Source organism: Thermobia domestica, chromosome 8, assembly GCF_964235325.1.
Source record: "Thermobia domestica chromosome 8, izTheDome1.hap1.1, whole genome shotgun sequence".
In the NCBI taxonomy this organism is placed as follows: domain Eukaryota; kingdom Metazoa; phylum Arthropoda; class Insecta; order Zygentoma; family Lepismatidae; genus Thermobia; species Thermobia domestica.
In genome coordinates this window covers 262772770-262797567 of record NC_137461.1, presented here as the reverse complement: position 1 = coordinate 262797567, position 24798 = coordinate 262772770, and the positions used below count along the sequence as shown (strand labels likewise).

Sequence of the window (24798 nt, the reverse complement as noted above, 5' to 3'; positions counted from 1 at the left end):
AAGTACAGTTGCTTCACAATAAAATATAGTACATTACGTTCCCTACAGACCTTGTATATGAAGTGTTTAAGGTCACCTACTAGTATCTAGTATCCGCTATAAAAAAAATGTTTGTTCCTTGCCCGTTTCGTTTCTTCTTACGGAATATTAGTTATTGAACACGCGTAAAAACTACAACATAAGTACTTAGGGATATTTATTTGAAATGGAAATACACGATTCTCACAAATTGGTTGGCTACTTTATAGGTATTAGATATTCCGTACAGTAATGTTTAGTGTGTTTTATAATACACGTGTATGTATTTATTGAAAAAAAATGTGTTCGTTAAATCCAGAAGCGTTTTCAGATATGAGGTTTATTTCTACCTGTTCCAGAATTCCTCCATTTCTTCTATAAATTTACATACAACATTGAGATAAAAGTTGGGAAATTAATCCTGATACGAGACCATGACATATAACCATGGGGACACAAAGACGTCATTTTGTGGCTATAGCACATGGTCTGTGAACGATAAAAAAAAGAATCATGAGAACGAAATGTCAGATGGAACTCGAGGAAAAGAACGTGGTGCTTATTTCGACCCTAAGGTTCTATTAATATACCAGTGGTTGTGGAATATGGTCGGCGAAAAGGAAATTTATGAGATTTTCCAGAAACGAAAAGTGATATATTAGGAACTGAAAACTGTCATATAGCCTGTATCGTTCTTGAGTTATGACCCTTTTATGTCGTTTCGACCAATTTTCGGACTCCGAAATGATATATTTGTGCATCCATATCGGTCTATAAACTTATTTTTTAAAATATTTTTTCGTGTGAGGATTAATTTTTCTAAGGTGTCTTGTTGTTATTGTTTCTGAACAGCCTTCTTTTTAGGGAACTAGTCGTATTAGTTCCATTCATTGTTTCTCCGTTATTTTGATCCATGACTCTCATCATTCCGTTAATAATTTGTTTATCTTATTCATACAAAAATGCATTTAATTTACAGGCATGGCTTAGAGAAGGAGCAACTCTCAAATAAAAAGAAAAGAGCGGGAAGCAAGGACTGTAAATGCATTCCATGTTTATTGGGCGGCTATGATCTAGACGAATCAGTACCAAAGACCTACGCACCAGCTGGCAAGCCCAGGGTGGTCGTTGAGGCATTCAAAAGTCAGGTGCATCCTCCTAATGCACTTAATACTTTATCCAAATCCTTGGCAGAGTTTAACATAAAGTCTTCATCGTCGTCACTGTGTATAGAACCGACATGTAAAAATTGTGATAGTAAACTGTGTGCCGCCTCGTTTTTTCTAACTGATCCAGATGGTCCACAGGTAATTGTAAATATTTACGACTTTAAGTTAACTTTATGCTTATTTTACATTGTGCGATGTCGCATTTCTTAATCTTCAGCAATATACATAGCTACTACAAGTTATTTCTCTGATTTCGTTTGTATTTCGTATATATATATATATATATATATATATATATATATATATTGCAAAATATTGATGATAATACTATTAGTTTTGCGTTCCCTCTGTCGTGGTGTCCCCTTTTTTTCGCCGCGCAGGAATCAAGATTTAGGACCAAAAATGGCTGAAAAATGAAAATAAGGAAAGAGCACCTTGTTTGAAAAGGCTTGTTATAAAATATAAGAAAAAAGATGTGTAGGCAAATAAGGTTGTCTCATTTCTGACAGCAGCCAGTCTTACCTCCCGCAACCCTTTTTTCTTCCGAACCATATGACCAGGTTGTCAACTAACATAGCTTCGAAGATATGCATTCTCCATATTATTAGATGAACGATATTTTCTCATTTCGTAACCTGTCCCCCCCCCTACCAACTTTTTGAAGATTAGTGAGGAGCAATAGTGTGAATGGATCAGAAGAGCTTTATCTGCACCTCCACGAATAGAAAAGGAAACCCTGCTGATTCTCCAATACCTGAATTTGTGTATATATTTATGTTATTTCCAGCACTGTCATATTTGTTTGTAAAAAGTAATATTAATGAACCATACCAGCTAGTTTTAAAATAAAAATGTTAACATGCAGTATTGGGGTAGATTATCATCTGGGAAAATCTTGAATTGCATAAGACATTAAAGTTTTCATAATACAGTGAAACCTCTCTAAAGCGGACAGCCGTGGGGAATTAAAAAAAAGTGTCCGCTATAGAGAGGTGTCCGCCTTAGAGAGGTTTCAATATCTTTTTACGTAAATTAGTACAAAGTACTATTCAATTAGAAAAAAATACTTTTGCATGAATCATGTATTTATGAATATTACCAAACGTTACTGTACCTGCATTATATTGCGCCATCCAATACTCTATGTTCGAGGCAGAACATGGAAATAAGATGTTATCGTTCTCTGTATTTTACACTTATCGCTACTTACTACGTTTTCGGTATGTCGCTTTTTTGTGAGTCACTTGCAGTCCAGCAATGACTTTTTTTTTTTTTTTTTGGAGACAACATGCCTACCGCGGTCAAAAAATACCAAACTTCTCTTCTGCTTGGTTAGAGATTCCAGCGGGACAGTAAAATGACTTGTCATCCCAAACGGTGGCAACTGTCAATCACTTTTATGTCTAAAACAGGTTGGGTGAAAGTGAAATGCAAGCAAAGGACATGAGAGTGTTGTTAAACGGAGACCTTTCCTCTGGGTTGCTGAGCAGACAGTTGAGGAGGTAAAATGTGGTCACATTCTCATGTCTTTCATTTCTGATACACGTATGGATTACAAAAAATGTATTTATACTATAATTTTCAACTTGTTTGCAGAGAAAGTGTCCGTAATATGGAGGTAAATAATATCTATAAAAGACAGTAAAGACTGTCCGTGTCCGTACTAGAGAGTGTCCGCTTTAGAGAGGTTTGCCAATATGCTTTTTCCTATAGCAGTGTTTGCCGATTACAAAATTTGTCCGTTATGGAAGGTGTCCGCTTTATAGAGGTGTCCGTTAGTAGAGGTTTCACTGTACTTTGGAAAGAAGCTCACCTTGTTATTATATAAAGATTGATTATCTCAGCTGAAAACGTTAGACATGGCCTTAAAAGCATAAGGCGTAAAGTATTGCAACATATAGCATAAAATGAAAAACTCATCAAGTACTAGCTACAAATGTTACAAGCGCTTAATATGCGTTCCTTTAGTCACACAACACACGTCTACACGATAGTCCCAACTCCATCCACACACTCATGAGCATATCCTGGTCAACCCTACCCACAGCTGCTTTGATCTGATTCTTCAGATCATCAAGATTAGCTGCCAAGTGTCAGTGGTGTGTGTCTACATGCAAAAATAGATAGTCTAAGTTTACATACATAGACAATGTGAACAACATAGACTATGTAATCTGTATAGATAATACGTAGCTATAACTAATCAATCCAATATGCCAATTTAAAGTTTTTTTTTTTAAGAATATAAAAATTATAGTTTGGAAAGGAAAAAAAAACAGGTTTAATGGTAGAAATTGAGAGTGAAAGTGTTTTCTCTCTAAAAGTGAATTAAATGAGATTCGTTATAACGTGTTAATAGGCAAATAACTCCAAATAAGTAGACGTAATATGAAAATAATGTAGTGTTGTTAATAGTGCAAGGATATCTGGTTTATGGAACAAATTGGTATTGTAGAAAAGAGTGAAAGTCTTTTCAACATAAGTATTCGAAACAAATATGTCTTTATAGAAAAAAACTATTATATGATTTGATAGTTGTAAATAGTGTTATTGCTCATTCGTGATAAATGATTGATTCTTAGTTATAATAGAAAACCTTTCATTGCTTTTCAAAAGGACAGTTCTTGTAAATAATAAAATTGGAACTAACCTGCAATATTTACATTTTTTTTTTTTACATTGCATCTTCCGCAAGAACTATAAGTGTTTTGGTGATATAATTTACTGACTAGCGTTGTGTCATTGTTAATTCGAATTCTGGTGTAGGGGAAGGGCGAGCAACGTGGCACACAAGTTATAAATGGCATAGTATTGTCGGAACAAAACACAATAGCAGAATATTTTATACACGTATGGAAAGCTTGGATCTTCTGCCATATTATACAACAAAATGGGAATAAAACAATTAAACATGTTGATGATAGACGAGATTTAATGTCGATATGTGAAATTCACACTTCGCTCGTCTATAAGCAGGCAAACTGGAACGTACATGCATGTAGAATAAAAATTGTTGTTCATTGAGATAATGTTGCGAATTTAGTTAAGAAATTAGTTGCGCAACTATTATCTTAGGAGAAGAAATTATGAAATTAGAGATTTGTAATATTCTGTGTTTACAATACATTTGTAAGAAATGAAATAGAATGTAAAAAAAGAAAAAGAAAGAAAGAAAGAAAAAGAAAAGAAAAAACGCAAGCAAATTTTGCATGTATATGTCTATTCAAACGGTGTGAACATCTACTCAGAATATAGCTCATTATATTCACATAGTTACAAATGTGGCAGTTTAGTATCCAAGAATCTTGAATGTCCGAACAATTATCATAAGCCCACTCCAAACAAATCACACATTGAAGCCACATTTGAAGTTAATATTGCATGGTAAGTTGGCAGTAAGAAATTACATAGTTATAATACGCTCTAAAATTGCAAGACCTGTGTAACAAAGAAAATAGTATGGAATATAAAAATGTAAAATATAGCCAATGAATATCTTGGACTAATGTCCTTTCCTTGTTTTTTTTCCTGCTGAATTATAAATTTTCTAGGAACAAACCTACCCTGAGCAAAATATGCCTCAATGCAGCACGTTTGCTTACACGACCAAACAGCTTTCGAATACTGCTTCTTGTGTGACTTTGTGTAATGGAAGCGGGGAAAATGAAACAGTTCCACCTTTGCCCGCCATATGTTATTCCTCTTGCCTCGCATCAGCACGATTCACATTTTATACCTCTCCAAATCAATTCACAAAACCATTTCATCTATTTCTACTATGAATTCAGGTCGAGTTTCGAGATGATTCGAGCCAAGTCGAGCTAAATCCTGTGTATAATTTCAAGTACTCTCTTCAAGTATCCTCCATAAACGAAATTATCGGTGATACTACTACAACTTATTATTATTATTATTATTATTATTATTATTATTATTATTATTATTATTATTATTATATTATTTATTACTATTACTATAACAACACCGTGTATAACCATGAAATATAGGCGATTTGTGAATGAATAGTAAAAACTGGTTGACTGCCGATCTTGGTCGACGGGAAGTCTTTAGGAGGCAAGGACATCGTTCACGAGGTTCTGGGTTTGAAATCCAAAGGAGCAAGTATTCGCGCTCGAGCCAAAAAATTGTTAAAAGTTATACAGCGCCGGCCAAACATCTTCAAAACTCCTCGGCCCTGGTTTAAGATTGTCAACGGCTCGAACAGCTAGGCTCACATATCATTCATATCGAGCCGAACCGAGAAATGAACCGAGCTAACAGCTTACCCATCCGAGCTGGTTCGAGCCGATGGTTCACTCGAAACGAACCGAACAAAACTGATGGATAAGCCGAACTGAGCCGGTTCGAGCCATTGGCTCAGTTGAGCCGAGTCGAACCGAGCCGATGGACTCGTTTCAGCGGAGCGGCTGTAGCCAATGGCTCACCTGAGTCGAGTCGGTGGCTCATTCCAACTGAGCCTACTCAAGCCATTGGCTCAGTTGATCCGAGCCGAAGGCTCATCTCAACCGAGCGGGCTCGAACAATTCGTTCAGTTGAACCAAGCCGAGCCGGTTGATATCAGTACGCGGGTTGGCCTTCTCATTGAGCTAAGAAATTCGACCGTATAGGTTCAGCCTTGATGGTAAGAATTATAATATATACTTATATTGGAGTTCACGAGATTTGAGGCTGTCTCGTTATAAAAATTTATTGTCGTCTTGTTATCGAGAAGAGAAGAGATGCGAAGTATCCCCTCTCATGAGGAATACTAAAAGTGTTCCACATTGCTGCTTACATTTCTCATGGTTTTTGCTTTTCAGTCTAATTAGGCCATGATTTCAAAACGAGTTAAAGCAAGCTGAACGAGCGTGCCATTTATCAAACTCGACCTCAAAAACAATGACTCGGGTCGGAACCCACCTCGAGAAAATTACCTTTCATTCGATGTGAAACTCGAATCGAGTCGAGTTTTAGCTTGGCTCGTGCCTATTCCTATCTGCGATATTCAGAACCGGTTGTTAAAAAAATTAGAATAACACCACTGGTTGAAAGCAACCATATTTTTACGTAACCTATTTTGTTCATATTAAATTTCATTAATTTAAAAATTTTCTGACTTTCCGTTGATCCATTGATAGTTTGTGTAATACTATACTACTTTTTCTAGCTATTTTATATACAATAACTGTATTCTTTTGTGGCTATTTTATATATGTTTAGTAGTACCGTGCAATTGACGTAATAACTTTTTTGAACTGTAGTATGTGTGTACAGCACTAATAACAAGCATCTCTTTAACGAAATTATTAATGCATGTACTGTATAGTGTTAATTTCTTTTGCATTTACAAGAATTTAGCATAGTATATGATACAAATTATTACGTTCAATATATATACAGTGAAACCTCTACTAACGGACACCTCTGTAAAGCGGACACCTCCCATAACGGACATATTTTGTAATCCCCAAACACTGTAATAGGAAAAAACATATTGGCAAACCTCTCTAAAGCGGACACTCTCTAGTACGGACACGGACAGTCTTTTTTTGTCTTTTATAGGTATTATTTACCTCCGTATTACGGACACTTTCTCTGGAAACAAGTTGGAAAGTGCAGTAAAAATACATTTTTAGTAATTCATACGTATGTCACCAAGGAAGAACATGTGGGTGTGAGAACATTTTGCCTCCTCAACTGTCTCTTGAGCAACGTAGAAGAAGGGTCTCTGTTTCACAACACCCTTATATCCTTTGCTTGCATTCCACTCCCACCCAACATGCTTCAGAAACAAAAATGATTGACAGTTGCCCACTGTTTGGAATGACACAACATTCTACTATCCCGCTGGGATCTCTAACCAAACAGAAGACAAGTTTGGTGTTTTTGACCACGGGTACGCATATTGTCTTTTAAAAAAAAGTCATTGCTGGACTGCAATTAACTCACAAATTAAAGCAACACACCGAAACGTAGTAAGTGGAGATAAGTGTAAAGTGCAGAGAACTATAACATCTTATTCCCATGTTGTGCCTCGAATTGGATGGCGCAAGATAATGCAGGTACAGTAACATTTTGGTAATATTCTTAAATACGTGATTCATGCAAAAAAAAAATTCTAATTGCATATTACCTTGTTTATTAATTTACGTAAGAAAATATTGAAACCTCTCTAAGGCGGACACCTCTCTATAGCGGACAATTTTTGATTCCCCACGGCTGTCCGCTTTAGAGAGGTTTCACTGTATATATATATATATATATATATATATATATATATATATATATATATATATATATATATATATATATATTAATGTGTGTTCCGAAAGATGACAGTTAACTTATGATCGAGTAAATACTTCCGTCCTTCTTTCCATAATATTTCCATCCATCTTACACTCTAAACAGAAGATATCAACCTTTCTCTTGTGGCGTCGGTACCGTAAGGTTTATTTAATTTTCTTCGATTCATATTGAAATGTTTGTGCATGTTAAACATATCAAGGCTAACAGATTAAGTTTACAGAAGAAGCCTGTGAGAGCCGTGCGATTTGAATCCATGAATTCAATACAAAATATTAACATTTCTGCAAAGTTTCTGCACATATTAACATTTCCGCTTATGTTCTGCCTTTATTTTGCCCCTACGTCCGTGAAACGACAGGGGATAGGGCCGTACTATCATATCCCTCCCTGGAGATATCAGTGCCTTTAAAAATTTTGGTACAGCAAGAAAACTTACCACACATTATATTTCCGTTGCTTGCAGCCTGCTTGGAATTCCGTCTACTACACAAATATAACAGAGTAAATAATTACTGCTGTATCTCTCAGTATTGTATTTACTATCCGATATTTATTTTAAAAAATCATGAATAAAGATGTGCAAAGCCTGTATGTACAGAAAGAAGACAATAAAGCGAAAGATTATTAAATGTGATACTGAGTAAAACACGCCTTTAGAATCCGTAAAGCAAGTTTTTAGTTATTTAAATAAATATGATAATTATAATAATAAAACACTTTTTATGGTGCTACCATATTAAAAAAAAAAAAGAACTGGAAGAAATCAGCGTGGAAAATTGCTAAAGCAGTTAATCCCAGACGCTATCTTATAGGTGGAATTCTTATTTTTTGTCAAAAATTGGGGGGAATTTCTCCCATCCCCTCATGACTCCGCCTAGGTATAAGACAATCCAGAAATGGGAACCGAAGTCACAAAAGGGTGCTGAGAGACAGCTTAAATATGGTCCCTCCAAAGGAGCAATATCATATATGGACAAGTTAAAGATACAGTGGCGTACGTCACATTTTCTTTGTTCTCTAGAAATTAATATAAACGTTATTGTAATAAATTCGGGAACCAAACACTATTTCTTTTATTACTTGAGCTTCCTCTGCTATCTATTGGTAGTTGAATGAAGCTTTTACTCACGTTTTCTGTAAACAGGTTAACTTATCTAGATCTGGTTGCTGTGTCTAAGCACTTCTTTTAAAAAAAGTGGCTTACATCACTATAAATTTAACACGTCCATATATAATTAGCGTGTATCAGAATTCATTATTAAGTTTTCGGGTTAAAAAAAAAAAAAAAAAAAAAAAAAAAAATTACAGGTGCCAGATATATTCTCAGCAGCATCATTCAGATTTTGTTAGAGAGGGACAAGATTATTCACTTATACAAGAATTTCATGTTCTTTATTAGCATATTATAATACAATTGATTACAGCATGTGTATTTGCCAAGTAACGGAGGGTAATTAACTTCTCCTGCCCTTCGCAAATGACACCCCTACGGGTATACGTTACTCTCCTAACTAGTATTTTGTTTCTCAATTCTATAGACTAGAACTACAATCCCTTGTCGAACACCAAGTATGCCGTGTGACGTAGTTTTTTGGTCTATAGGAGCGTCTTTGTTGCACGCCACTATGAACTGTTTCATGAAGTTTCGAATACTCAAAACGCTTTCTGTTCACCACTGGCGCAAATTCGGGCGGATGAGGGGGACATGTCCCCTTCAATCTTGGAACTGGGGGGGCTGTCCCCCCAATAATCGGATTTGAAATGCATTTTTTTTGGGGGGGGGATGTGATGATTTGAGTCCGATTGCCACAAAGGAAAGTGAGATGAAATTGAGGTCCCCCCAGAATAAGCCTCAAATCTGCCCGCCTCCCAATGTTGAAGACCAACTCTGCTCCCTGATCCTTCACAGGATTGTTTTTCAACTTTAGAAATATTTTGAGCATCGCTTAGAAAGAAAGAAAGAAAGAAAAAGAAAACGGTCTTACTTGCCCCTCCAATGTTGAAGACAGATTTGCGTCGCTGCTGTTCACGTATTAAATAGTATAATTAAAGCATGGTGAGTTGCACCGCGCTCTTATCACATAAACTTCTCGGAAAGGATTGAGCATTGAATCTCATGAATTTTTGCGGGTCGATCTAACATATATACTTCTTGTAAATACATTTTCATTTAAAACGAACCTATTCCCAGAATGTGCCTTTGTTTTAGTTATATTTACGCATTTGTCTCAGCATAGAACACTTCACTATTGCTGTCAAATGTTAACAGTTAGTTGTGTACATTTTAGAAAGATGGTGGTGTAATATCAACGAAAAGTGCCCAACTTCCAAAACAATCGAAAGTGAAGGAAGAAGACGAACACGACGACAACCACAGACACGACAAAGAGTTGAAAGGCGCTGAAAAAGATGGAGATAATGAACAAGTACAGTATTTTTTTCTTCTTAATTTCATATTCTTCTTAGTTAAAACATGTATGAGTTTGTTGCAAATGAAATGTCCGCCCCAAGTGCGTCATTACCAAAGTTCAATGAAAACCAGAACTATGCCATCTGATTAATCAAAATAGTCGCCGTCTGCAACCAGACACTTTTCCCATCCTACGATTGAATTCCGTAATGGGCCGCGGTGGCTTAGTGGTAGAACGTTCACCTCTGGAGCGTGGGGTCCTTGGTTAGATCCCCGCTCAATTCAAGTGAACTTTGTGGTGGACAAACACCGTGTGCATGGGCTTTCTCGCGGTTCTCTCGTTTCCTCCCACTTTCTTCATTCCAACATTTCATCCATTTCTTATCATCGCCATCTCCTTTAGCCTAGCCGGCATAAACGTGGGACGTAAAACTAAAAGATTTCGTTTCATTTTTTTTTAATTCCGTGACGAAAGAAATCTCCTATACGGAGAAGTTCTTAAGCGCATGTTGCACCGCATGATCTCATCACGGAAGGTTGGTGCTGAAAGAAGTGGTATTCGGTCGAAGACCAGCAGAAGAATTCGGTAGATGAGCAAGGGTTTCATACTACAGTTCATGGAGGAGGCACGGTGGCTCAGTGGTAGAGCGTTCACCTCCGGTGCTTGGGGTCCCTGGTTCGATCCCAGCTTGCGCCGTGTGGACTTTGTGGTGGACAAACACCGTGCTCGTGGGTTTTCTCGAGGTTCTCCCGTTTCCTCCCACTTTCTTCATTCCACCATTTCATTTATTTCTCATCATCAACGTCTCCTTTAGCCTAACCGGCATAACCGTGGGACGTAAAACTTGAAGATTTCATTTCATTTCATTTACTGCAGTTCATGGAGAGTCTGCAATGTTCTTGGAGCAACATTTGGTCGAACATTGTCGTGCTATATAAAGACAGTTTTCAACATATCCCGATGCTTGCGGTAAAGTTACAGTGCGATTCATAGAGTTTAGCCCTGTAATGATCCACAGTGGTGCTTTCACCTCGACGAAGAAAGATATGATGAATCAGTCTCCCATAGCTCACCATAACAGAAAAGAATTTCCTGTTTTTTTTTTTTTTTTCGGAAACTGTCCTGCACTTTGATCAAGGTCCAACTATTATACTGAGCCTCTTACGATTGTTGTAGCAAATCCGATTTTCATAAAAAGTAACAATCGGGGTTCACGGTGGCTCAGTGATAGAGCGCTTACCTCTGGTTCGTGGAGTCCGATTCGATCCCCGGCCAAGTAAGTTGTGCTAGACAAACATCATGCTCATGGGTTTTCTCCGGGTACTCCCGTTCCCTCCCACTTTCTCATTCCACCAATTTTTCCATCATTTTTCAGTTGCTCTAATCACTGTCTTCCTTAACCTACCAGGCATGAATATGGGACGTTAAACGCAAAGATTTAATTTTCAAAAGTAACAATCTGATACAGAAAACTTTCCTACTTATTACTTACAATCAGGGAACTGCACACCTCCAGACAGCGATTCTTGTTGACCGCTATCAACTCATGTGGTATCCTTGAGCCCAACTTTTTCAACTTACCGATTGCACAAATCCACCGAATGACAGTGGTACGGTGTATATCTCACTCCTATGCAATGACACGAACACTTTTCTGAGAGTCCACTACCATGGATTTCTGAGGATCTTATCCGAACATGACGTTGATCGGTGACCACGGGGCTCATTTCGGAATGCTGTGTCACTGGAACGAAGTTCGACAAACCAACGGCAAATAGTGCGTTCATTTGCTATTCCTGTCCCAATTAATTTGCTCTTATTTTATTATTATTATTATTATTATTATTATTATTATTATTATTATTATTATTATTATTATTATTATTATTATTATTATTATTATTATTATTATTATTATTATTATTTTGCAACGTTCTGTACAGAATGTCTCAGTATGAATTCATAAAGAAACATCACTCACAATTGTGTGTTCTCCACTTTCGTACAACTCTGTTCAATAAGGTACCTCTAGATTTTGTAGGTACCTCAGACTGTTTTCTGGGCATATTAAAGTTTGTAACATTCAGCGGTCTTAACCCATCTCTATGTTGTGCTGCAGACATCAAAATGGACATTTCATTTGTACCAATCTAATATTAAGGAATATATTGTAATTATCAAATATTTTAGGCAGTGCCGTAACAAAACTCTTTGGAGTCCCGGTGCAAGAGGATATTTGGGGGCCTCCCACAAGCGAACGTATGTTTCAGTATAATAGTAAAAGCAGTAAACACAATATTACACACACACCCACACCCACACACACACATACACACAAATACTTTCCTCCAAAGTAATCTTAAATAATGGAATAACACATGATAGGAAGGGTATATTTACATACTACAGTATTTAACAATATACGATGATTTTACAGAGCTTTTAAAATCACAGTACCATATCCATCATGCAAAGTAAGTAAAATGTATTTTCAATATTAGTCAAAATGAAAAAGGTAGATCTATTAATCACATACATTTTTAAGACAAAAATATAAGAAATAATGTTATTTGTAGTGTACCATAACTATACACATGTTATTTACTGACATCATGATTAAGAAATAAAAAGGGAATGTCAGAGATGTTGCACAACTGCTGAAACAATTTCAAAATAAACTTATTGTAATGGATTCAAATATTTAAACATGCAAAGTACTAAGCAATACAACAAAAATTTAAAGTCGTTTCAAATAGCTTTTCCTCCTAGCTTTAGCATCAACAAAATCTGAAATAATCTTGTCTATGTTTAGTCTTGAAGTTGGTTTTCATTCTACGTTTAGCATAACAACATTTGTTAACCTTTGTTGTGAGGTACTACTTCTAAAGTAGTTCTTTATGAGCTTTAATTTCGAGTACTAGCGTTCAGCAAAAGCCACACTTACTTATTGGTATTGTTAGAAAAATTACACATGCGGTAAGCACATCAGGAAAAGACGTAGAATAGCCATTTTCCACTAAGAACAAAGTTATTTACCGAATTGTTCGATGGTTACCTATTTTAGTCTTATTATAATCTCTGAATACCAGCATTTGCCGTGGAAAATCTTAGCTTACATCACTACTGTACTTTGTGGTACCGGTAGTCATATCCAGGTTTCTGAAGGTATTCCTCAGATGCTGACAACAATGTTGCTGGGGTGAGAAAAGTAAAGCAGTTGAGCACTTCAGTCATTTCGTGGAAAGGGGTGCTAAGTTGTGACACAGTGCAATCCAGAATAGGATAAAAATACAATGACACCAAATGTATCTTACGATACATCTAGTCTATTATCCATAGCCAGTTCATCAAAATATTTACTTGCAAACCTTTTGCGTTTCTCTTGAAACAAGTTCGTTATACTTTTTCCGAAGATCTTTCATTTGCTGAAGTGATTTATTCAGACTTTTCTCTGCTGTTTGTAGATCAGCATTTTCTCTGCTATTTGCAGAAGCCTGCAAACGTTTAGAAGTTACATACATGAACATTAGGATCTTTTCCCAGATGACTAGCATCAACACAAATTCAAATGTCTCTTCTTTTTTAATGCCTCGGCTGCTCTCAACTCTTGTGGTTTCTTATTGTTAGACAAATCGCGGTACGGGACTTTTGAACATCAGCAATTCTCTCTTTCATGCAACTAACAGAAGTATGTTTTGTTTCCTACCTAGTTATCCATTCTTCTTTTTATAGAGTTTCCTTCTTTAATTGAGGAGTTCTATGTAATAAGGGCCCATAAAGGGAAACCATATTTTGAAAAAAATTGCGTGTAAACATTTCAAACATAGATATATTTTTTTATTTAACGTCTGTACGTGTGAACCCTACAAGAGAAACATGGATTTATTCTTTTTCTTTTACAAAATTCAAAGAAACTAACAGTTTGTTTCACTACAACACAAACATGAATGCTTTTTAAAAAGCTTAGATAGGCCCTTTCTAGAGAGGACGACTTTGCAGGATTCTCACGTATATGTATCGCAGCAGTCGTGTGATACACTTTCTGAAAATGAATTAAGAAACATAAATGCAAAGTAAGGAACACAGTATAAAGTAAACAGAACAATATATGTGTAACAATAATACATTAAAGTAGTCCACGCATTATCTAGAAACTGGACATGTAACAGGCTTGGACACTCGAAACAGTCTATGCATTATGTAGGGTTGGTAAAACATACTCGTGAAGATCGTCTGCATCCCCGTTATCTGGTTTTTAGTTTATGGTTTGGGCTTGACGGAACAGTTCCTCGTACCAAGCAACAGCATCAGGGGCCAGAAAACGGAACAATCTCCGTACATCTCGTTCTTTGGCTGAGTACGTCCACTCTGTAGTTGGCCTAGCAACAGGGCATCTTGTCGTTCCTTTGAATCATTCCGGAAAATTGAGCAAAGAGCTCTTCTTGCTCCTTATCATTTAAGTTCTTGCAGCATTTACCTTTACAACACCTGTCCACTAATTCAAATTGCTTTTCAGGAATATCTTTGCCACTACTTGTTATATAGCTCTAACCGGAGTTCTTTTTCTTCTCCTTGGCATTACGATCGCTTTTTTGACTCTCTCTTCTGTTTCTTTGAACTATATTCGAACTCGTGCAAGTACACTGCGACGTGTTCAACGCTGTTCAAACAAGTACTCCACCAACATAACTGCAGCAGATACTCGCTTTCGTCTCACGACAATCTTTATTCCTTCACTGTAGAAACATCAAGACTTGCGATATCGGAATGAAATTTTGCAGGTTTATAGAATAAATACCAAATAATTCGAAAATGCAATCTCCCTAAAAACAGCCTATGCCGGTATGGGACCCTATTACATAGAACTCCTCAATTTTGAAGCCATTTCATCACAGAGAGATCAAAGTGACCATCTAGGAGCACCAGAACTAAAAAGAAAAGGAAAAGAAAGGAAAATGCCTTGAAGAACAAACAAAAGAAAATGGAAACGTATGTGGAGACTTTTGCAGCGTCGGCAATAACAAGGTTCAGATTATGTGCACAGCATTGAACATACAGAGCGGTGTTTAGAGTAGTATTACTAATTCTTGCTTGTACACCACTATAAACTTCGCTCGTGAGTTCCCTGCCCTCTGCACTAACCTGATCAGTTTTTTTTTTTTTTTTATGTCCAATGTTGAATCCCCTATTATTAAAAAATACAGATTTTCGAACATCTTCAAGAATAATGTTTCTCAAATTGCTAGACAGAGTGTCAATGAGTTCGTTCTGAATTGCGAGACTCAGATATTTAACTCTACTTTCCTGTTTTTGTGGCAGCGTGCTCAATACAGGGTCAAACTCTGCGACTAACTTGACTATTCGTAGAAAATTTCCTTCTGCAAACTTATCTTTACGTTTTTCTTTACCTTCATTTCCTCTCAAAGTTATGATATGTTTCCAGATGTTGAAGAACTAAAAACAGCAAAAATGTTGTCAAAATTACTCATGATCTACAATTTCAAAATGATTACTTATTCTTCATAAGAAATAAATAACAGAATATAAGTATTCAGTACGGAGTAATAAACTGGTTTAGCGGAGCCCTGGGCTTGGGGACCCCCAAAATGAAAAAATGTCACGAAAGTTACTAGAAATCTAGAATTTCACCACAATTATTATTTCTTACACATAAGAAATGCCCCTATAGGCTTGGAAGGAACTAAAAAGAAAACCAATAAAATGTTACTAAAATTGCTAGCAATTTTAACTGATATTTTTCCACGCTTAAGAAGTGAATAACAATCTAAGTATTCAGTAAGTATACAAGTACTGAATAACAAACGGGTACAGCGATGCCTCTATAGTGCCGCCAAAATGTCTTGATCCGTGGCAAAAATGCGAACTAAAGCTCATACCCTCGACACACCCACGCGTTGAGCCAATAAGGGTTCAGCTGTCGCTAATCGAGAGAGCCTTAGCGAAAGGGAGTGGAATTCCTTCAGACGATAGCAGTGCTTCGAACGGAAGACTAGGTGTCAAGTCAATGTGGTATATCTATAGTCTTGGGGCCACCCCCAAACCATAAAACAAAATATTACTAAAACTGCTGGCAATTTTAAAATTGACAATGATTTTCTCTTGTACATAAGAAATGATTAAAAATGAATAATAAAATATAAGTATTCAGTACCCTACTTGGTAATTAACGGGCTTGACGGGGCCCCCTAGGCTTTTGGGGCAGCACCCATTGTTACGGCACTGATTGTAAGCTGGTAAGTGGATTAAGACGTAGTGGGAATAAGGGTCAAGTGATAGTTCTAAAGAAATCAAATGTATGTTTTGTTTAGAGTGACATTAGGACTGAGTATCAATTTTTATGTATCGAAATGAAGTATTTTGAAAAATGTCAAACTTCCAATCCCTTGTAACTTTATTCCTATTCAGTCGAAGTCCATCGTTTCATGATCATAATATTAGACACTAAAGTACTTCCCCTCCGTCTTTCTTACGTTATTACTGCTGTAAAGGTCACCTAAATTTGGGTTTTGTGATCCTGTAACGCCCTTAGGTTACAACACTGAATAACGAAAATGTATAAAATCACTCACATTAACGAACTGTTAACAACCATGACCTTACACAACTAAAACGAAGTAATTGGACGCTATTGAAATGAAAAAAAGTAACCCATATATTTCTTCCATAACGGTAAATTTTCGTGTTTTTTTTTTTTTTTTTTTCATTTTTTCAAACTTTAGGTTGTTTGCGCGAACTGAAGAACCAAAGTGTAATTATTTTACTTACTTCTCCCATTGATTAGAATGCAAATACTCAACTTTAGAGCCCTATTAGAATTCGATACTAGAAAATCTGACGTATTTCGCATAAAGGTAAATTTTGTTGATTTTCATCATCTTTTTCAAACTGGCAGGCCGTTTTCGCGAACTAAAGATCCAAAGTATGAATTATTTCGTTATTTTTCCATTGATTAACATGCAAATACGCAAGTTTTCAGCCCAATTAAAATTCGATACTCGAAAATTTTATTTTTTCATATCTTGCTCAAGGGATAGTTAAAAGGATTTTTCATTTGAATAGGTGACCCCGCGTAGCGCAGTCGCTAACGCTCCAACCTTCGGTGCGAGCGGTCCAGGGTTCAATTCCCGGTGGGGGCACTCGGTCGGAAAAGTGTAAAAAGCTTTTTTAGGCCAGCAATACTAAATGAGGTTTTCCTCATTCACACCAGCCAAATGCCGGGGTTGTACCTAACAAATAGGTCTCAGGCTGCTTCCTTCCTTCTCCAATTCTTTCTTCCTTCCCTTTCCCCGGATAGTGTGCTTGCCGACGGATGTCATCTCTCAAAGGTGAAGAGCTAACATGGCTATAGATGACGAAAGCCCAGAAATCCAAATCCTAAAAATCTTATCTTTAAACAGTTAACGTAGAATGAACATGACAAGGAAACTATTTTAGCCCTACCCTTAAATATTAATTAAATGTCATAATAATGCTTACTTTTAGGCCGACTCTGAGACGTTGAGATCTGTTAAAGAAGCTTTCCAAAAAGAAGAAGATGTTGAAGAACATGAAGCAGAAGACGAGGTAATTTGGGTTTTATTCTATTCTATTTGTGGATAAACCTTAACCACTTTTCTATTTTCAGAATATTAGACAAGAAATTGATTGACGATGAAAATCAGATAAATTAAGGCAATTTAGATTCTGCAATTTCAAAGTAGGAATTTATCAGGAAAAAGCAACTTCCAATGGAACTAATGAAGGGATTACGAATACATATAATCGAACTCTGCAGGCTAGTCGCTATCCACTACTGTCAGTCAGGATAGGAGACATATTCAGTTTCAGTACCATATGGAATTTCATGAATGAATACTGGATCAATCAAACGTTTGTTCCAGATATCATAATGTGCGTTTCTATTACCACTTTGAAATTTTCGTCCCTTACTCAAAAGGGTTGGAATCATTCCCAGTTCTTTAAGTATTATTATTGACAATAAATACAACTTGGTTGGAGAATGGAATATTCTTTCCATTCTCAGTATCCAAACAACCGTCGGTTTATTCACTCACAAAATTTAGGTTAATTACCGTAGTCGCCTTCGCTAAAGTATTGCACTAAATGCACTTGATTTGATGCCACTTATTTTTGTGAATGACTTCATTCCCTAATACTTTTCAAGTTTCGTCAGAGATTAATGTATTATGATGGTTTTGGAACCATACTTTGCACTAAATGTGTCTGCAAGATAGAGGCATCTACCTGAAACAGCCAGCAGAATGATCTCTATCCGATTGACTTTATAGCGGTCATTGGTTTCGTCCCAATGAGATAACGTCATTCTTTAGCGTTGCCTTGTTTGACGCATTCCGCTACTTTCAACATTAAAATACACGCTGGTGGGTGAATGATTGTCTAGTGCTTCCGTACCGATTCTTATTTTGGCTTAAGTGGTTAGGAAGAGTACTGCTCCGTTAGCCTACAAAAGGACACTAATATGTCTTGCACTATGGTTTGCCTCGCGAGTCCCACAGCTACACCCCGCCCGAGTCCACCAATAGTACCGTAATTTATTTATACCGGACCCGTGCACAGATTCACTCAGAGGCACCCACAAAGTTTACCTGTTACAACCATCACTTCAGACCTGTTTAACCCAAAGTTCGTAGAGGGGGCGCGGTGGCTCAGTGGTAGAGCGTTCACCTCCGGTGCTTGGGGTCCCTGGTTCGATCCCAGATCGTGCCGTGTGGACTTTGTGGTGGACAAACACCGTGCTCGTGGGTTTTCTCGGGATTCTCCCGTTTCCTCCCACTTGCTTCATTCTACCATTTCATTCATCTCTCATTATCACTGTCTCCTTTAGCCTAACCGGTATAATAGTGGGACGTAAAACTTAAAGATTTCATTTCATTTCCAAAGTTCGTAGACCAGAACGTGCTCGTGTAACCCTGTTGAAGGACATAATATTAAACTGTATCAACAATACACATTAAATTAGACTTTTGCACAGCTTTTTGATCACATGCACAATTAAAAAATTATTTTGCATGCCTGAAGAAATTCACAAAAACACAAAGATATCATGCATAATTACGAATTTATCTAAATATCAATTGAAATGTTTTTACACGTTTTATACAAGTATCTTTTATATTAACTGTATGATTTAAAGTTTATTAAAGGCCCTAATTTTGCGCGCCTCGCGAACTGTTTGTCCCCGGGAAAAATCCTTTCAACCGTAACTTATCTAAATGTATTGGTTCCTGTCCATCTTCTTCATATCAAGGCACACTTTTTTCGATTGTACCTGCTCTTGTCTATGATATAGTTTTCTTTTTTATCATTATAGATCCACTTGTCACTATTACTTTGTATTTTTCATATTGAAGACTTAAATATGGTGATGCTGCGAGCCACTGTCAAAACCGCTTGTTCTGTTCTTCGTGTTCCTGCCAGTATGAATGCACTGTTGCCAGTCCCTTTTCACACAGGTGCTCCCAGCCACCAACGCAACGCAATGGATAACGTAATAGTTAAAATAGCCATGAAGCACTGTGGTTAAGAATGCAGAGGGAGTAGATTACCTCTTTAGGTTACATTTTATAACCATATTTGGAGAAGTGAAGGGATTTTCTGCGTCGCAAAGACGCACACATACATATACACTTTTGTCTGTTTGCGAAGGGAAATTCTCAGAACTGCCTTTATATAAGATTCATTTAAAAAGTTAAATTTTTTCTTAACTAATGATAAATGAGTTATTCTTTAGTGTTACATAGGCGTTCGTCAAGACGTTTGTTTTGAAGGAACTGAAAAATAAACAGAACCCTGCAACACTGTTCACTTCACTACATTACTATATGGGATATTTAAGGAAATTCTTCAACGTCATTTATCCATTGGTCTTTAAAGGGTTAATCCATAGTCTTCTAAGTTGGGTGACGTACAAAGATCTTAAAGTTCACTCGAAAGTGCGATTAAAAAGCAAGAGCCATTCTTAAACGGTTTTCGAAACTTATGAGGACCATTCAGTCCTTTAATGTCTTTTGTTTTTCTTTTTTCAAGATTATTATGCTAAACACATTAATATTCACTAATAACTTCCATTTACATTATTTCTTACACAGCATTATATCATAAATTTAATATACTATTTAGTATTATCCAATAGTATTTACTACTACTTAATATTATGTAGTGTTATTTAGTATGCACTAACTCAAACATTTCAAATAATTGCTAATGCGTTATAAAATACTTAACACTACTACATAACACAATTACTTATACATACTAATACATTATACAATACAACAGTTAACTCAGTTGTAAACTTTTTTTTTAAATATTCATAATTCAATGGATAATTACTTTCCATTATATTCATTGAAACACACACGAAATTATTTCAATACTCTATTTAAAACAATAAAATTTATATAACTGCATGTACAGTATATATTTCACTATTTCGTAACTAAATTAAATTCCTATCAATAAAACAATAGCATATTTCAAAATATTCGCGATTAAATATAGTCGACATGAAAAATCAATAGTATGGTACTAATACTAGATAAAAATATCACATACAAATCAAATTGCAATAAAAAGACATGTAAACATTTTCAAAATATTAAATGCATCAAAAATTTTACTTACATCTACAACACTAATTAATCATGATACTCTACACTTATTACATTCCGGTTAGAATTAACCAGGAATGGACCGAGCAGTGGATGGTTTATCAGACCAATACACTGTTAAAGTGTATGCCTTCCTAAATTTAGAAGATACCACCTACATTAAAATTATAGTTATCTGTTTCCCAACCCCGAGATGAGGGTGAAAGACAGAATGAAAGGTTAATATTAAAAGAATACAAATGAAAAAACTTGCTAATTTTCTTATCTACAGCTGAACTAAGATGACTTTGGACCAAAAAACAAATTATTTTCTTTTATAACATGTTTACCTTGTGTTTTATTGTATTTTTCGTTTCTTTTTCTAATTTTCTCTTTTCTACGAAAATCAGCCATTATAAGTCTATTTTTCCAATTCATTTTCATCATATTCATCGCTTATAACAATTCCGAAATGCCGAAATACAGAATATTGCGGTTTCACATTGAGATGAAGACTTGCAGGACTTACTCCTAAACTACTACACACGGAATAGTTTAGTAAAATAACAATTTGGGGAATATACTTCTCTCACATTATAATGGTTATCATTGTACAACAATTTAAACAAACGGATTGGTTTCTCTATTGATTCTCTCCACTACAGAACTTTTGGGATGATACGGACTAACATAATGGATTTTAATTCCATATTCTTTCATTTTTCCTTGAATATACTAGAGACGAAACAACTACCATTATCTACTAAAACAGACAATGGAACACCCAAAAGTGGAAAATAATATTATTCTAAGCATTTTAAAACACATCTCGCAGTTGCATTTCTCATAGGAAACATTGGGGACATTACATAATATCTATTGAAAACATCTAATACTGACAAAGCAAACTTATTTCCGTTCTGAGAAGCGGGATATGGCCCTAAAATATCAATAGAAAGCATATCATATGTTCTTTACTGCTACAGTCTGCAAAGGTATGGCAGGAGGTGATGTTTCAGCTTTTGTTAACTTACAATCCATATAGTCACTTACGAAATCAATAACATCTCTTCTTAATGACTTCCAGTAACACACTCCTTTAATAGAGACAATTGTTTTTAGCACCAAAATGGCCTTGTTCATGAAAATACTTAACAATTTTGGGGACCATGGAAGGAGGTATACAAATTTTCCAAGAGTCAAGAAAATGATAATTTCTATCCAACAAAACACCATTATTTAACTTATAAAAAAATTCAATGTTTCTATTTTTCACTTTTACATACGGGTCATTGGGATTACGCAAAAACTGAATTATTTTTTTCATACTTTGAACATTCTTGCTGTTTGGTTCTCAATTCTTAAACAGTAAGGTTTCCGAAACACGATGGCATAACCTCAAATTTGTTGATTTCATATTGTTCAACTTTTGTTTGTACTATTACCCCTGAGAGAGCATCACTCGCCTGATTATCTTTAGCCTTAATATAAATTATTTCTACCTCGAATCCTTGAATTTCAATGCTCCTTGCTAAACGTGAATCCCAATTTCTTATGTTATGGAGGTATAGTAAAGAATGGTGATAAGTGTAAATTTTTATATATCTACCATACAACAATTGACCCCATTTTCTTAAAGCGACTACAATTGATAAAGCCTCTTTCTCGGTCGTCGTGCAATTCTTTTAAGCTTGTTTAAAGTTATACTATGAAACCCAAGAATATGGCGTTCGCCATTAATCTCTTGAAACAAAATATTTCCTAAAGCCACTGAACTACAATCTGTGATGATACAAAAATCATGGTCTAAATGAGGATGAGCTAACAATAGTTCTTGAGCTAAATCATGTTTCAATTGTTGAAAGCTAATTTCACACTCATCATCCCATATCCATTTTTTCTTTCTCAAAAGAGCAAACAAAGGTTCAGCTTTATGTGCAAAATTACTAACAAATTTCGAACGCCATTGAAATAAACCAAGTACTCATTGTAATTCTTTCAGATTTCTAAGTCGTGGAAGAACCTTTATACATTGTACACACGATGGATCTTTTATACCTTGAGAATTTACATTAAAACCCAAAAAATTAAATTTTGTGTTACAAAATGGACATTTTTAAGATTCAATGTCATTCCTGCCTCATGTACTTTAGTAAATATTTCATCTAACAAACAGATTTGCTCTTCGAAAGACATTGTAGGTACTGAGACGTCATCGACATAACACGATAACAGACCAGTTGATCATACAATCCGGAACCTAACACTATTTGTACACAATTCATAAAAGCTACAGACCCATTTAAGTATCCGAAAGGAACACGTGTAAATTGATACATTTTGCCCTTCCAGTAAAAAGCAGTGTAAGGTCTACACTTACCAAAAAGACTAATTTGTAAGTAGGACCCGACAAAATCAAGACAGCTAACGAATTGAACACTGAAATTTTAACAATAGGTCATCAATTTTGTTTATTTTTAACTGTTTAAGTTGTACATGCTTATTCAAAGAGGTCAAATTGACTACGGTACGTAGTTTTGATGTATTCTTTTTTGATACATACAACAACGGATAAGCATGAATAGACACACATTCTTCTACAACTCCGTTTTCAAGCCATTCTTTTGTTTTTCTATGTTATCTTTAAATTTAAATGGGAAGGGATATTGTCTCTTAACAATGGGTTTGTCAATGTCAACTTTAATAGTGTATTCGAAAAGATTACATTTACCTGACACATCACTGAACACACATCTATGTTTAATTGACAAATTATAAAGCTGTTGTTTTTGTTGGTCATCAAGATTTACAATTTCATTTACCTTTTCTTTACTATCTCATACAGAAGGGAAATGTTCAGTTTCTGGACTATCGTTTTCCACTACAAATTCTGGATTAGTTTGATTTAAAAAGTTAATTTTGTACATACTATGAGATTCTTTTATTTCATTTTCAATATCATTAATCTGTTTTCTATACAACTCATAGAAAAATTTTGATTCCTATGCTAAATCGAAATTTAACTCTTTCAAAGATTCATTATTTACAACTGGACTTTGATATCTTTCACATAAATGCTCATATATTTTATCTCTTTCATTAATTTCGTTCAACCATGTAGTTATACATTGTTGTTTTTGCTTAAGCATATTCTTTATTACGGGACATTTACTTTCTAAAGGGTTGTTAACATCTTCAAACTCACTTTCACATGAAATTTCTGAATCATCAAAATTAGTGACTTTTACATTGTTTACTAACTCAAACTCCTGACTTTCTTCCTTTTGCCTTGTCAAAATTTTAAGCTGCTTATTATTCCCAGAGGAAGACGAATTATAATTGACTCTGTCAATTTCCCTTTTCATAGGTACCCTAACGACATTCTGGCCGTGGCCTAACAAAACGATTTTCTCAGCAAAATCTATCTTCGCATTTGCTAATGTAAGAAAATCTCGGCCTAACAGACAAGAATAATTTAAAACATTTACAACCAGAAACCTTACGTCATACATCAGAGGTCCTATTTCTAAACAGAGAATAAATTCACCTTTTACTGATTTCAGGTTTCTAACTAAGCGTTAGAAACAATGGCAGAAATAGTTTTCCACAATTTAAAGCTAAGCAGGCTAGCAGACGCTCCAGAGTCGCATAAAGCGTAAAATTCTTCATTGAATATTTTTACCTTTATTTCTGCAGTAGCCTGAGATGAAACAATTTGTTTACAATTTCTATTATTTTCCCCTTCATCCTCAGATGAACTTTCACTGTCCCATTGTACAACATTTAAAAGTTTCCTTTCAATAGTAACATACACAGTATGACAATCATTAGTGAGTGCATTTACGTTATTACCAGAATTTTTACTAACTTCCCTGTGATGAGCACCCTCCACACAGGGAGAATTTAGTTTGAGTGCGGAAAACGAACTTGTCCATTTGAGTTAAAAGGATTAGAAATTACAAATGGAGGTCTTGGAGACCTAAAATTTCCTTGATTCACAAAATTTGGAAAACCAGGTGAATTTCCAGACATTTGACCGTTAGAAGAATACATTCCAACATTACCGTTCGTATTTACAGATTGATTATTTCTATTTGATGGTAGATAAATTTGATTCCTACTGAGGAATTTGTTCTAGGTGGGACTTCCTGACTACAATTACAAGAATGCGCATCAGAATGCATTTCATCACTATTATTATTATTATTATTATTATTATTATTATTATTATTATTATTATTATTATTATTATTATTATTA

The 24798-nt window shown here is 35.5% G+C and overlaps 1 protein-coding gene across 12 annotated transcripts in view; it reads left to right on the top strand.

Moving 5' to 3' along the window:
• Window positions 1-24798, top strand: part of LOC145693591 (uncharacterized) — a 506014-nt gene that overhangs the window by 42298 nt on the left and 438918 nt on the right. For all 12 annotated transcript variants that reach the window (XM_081769709.1, XM_081769703.1, XM_081769706.1 and 9 more), the window contains 3 exons: window positions 998-1325; window positions 9785-9922; window positions 17411-17491. In XM_081769709.1, the coding sequence (XP_081625835.1) occupies window positions 998-1325; window positions 9785-9922; window positions 17411-17491 (547 nt within the window). The remainder of the gene's footprint in view (window positions 1-997; window positions 1326-9784; window positions 9923-17410; window positions 17492-24798) is intronic.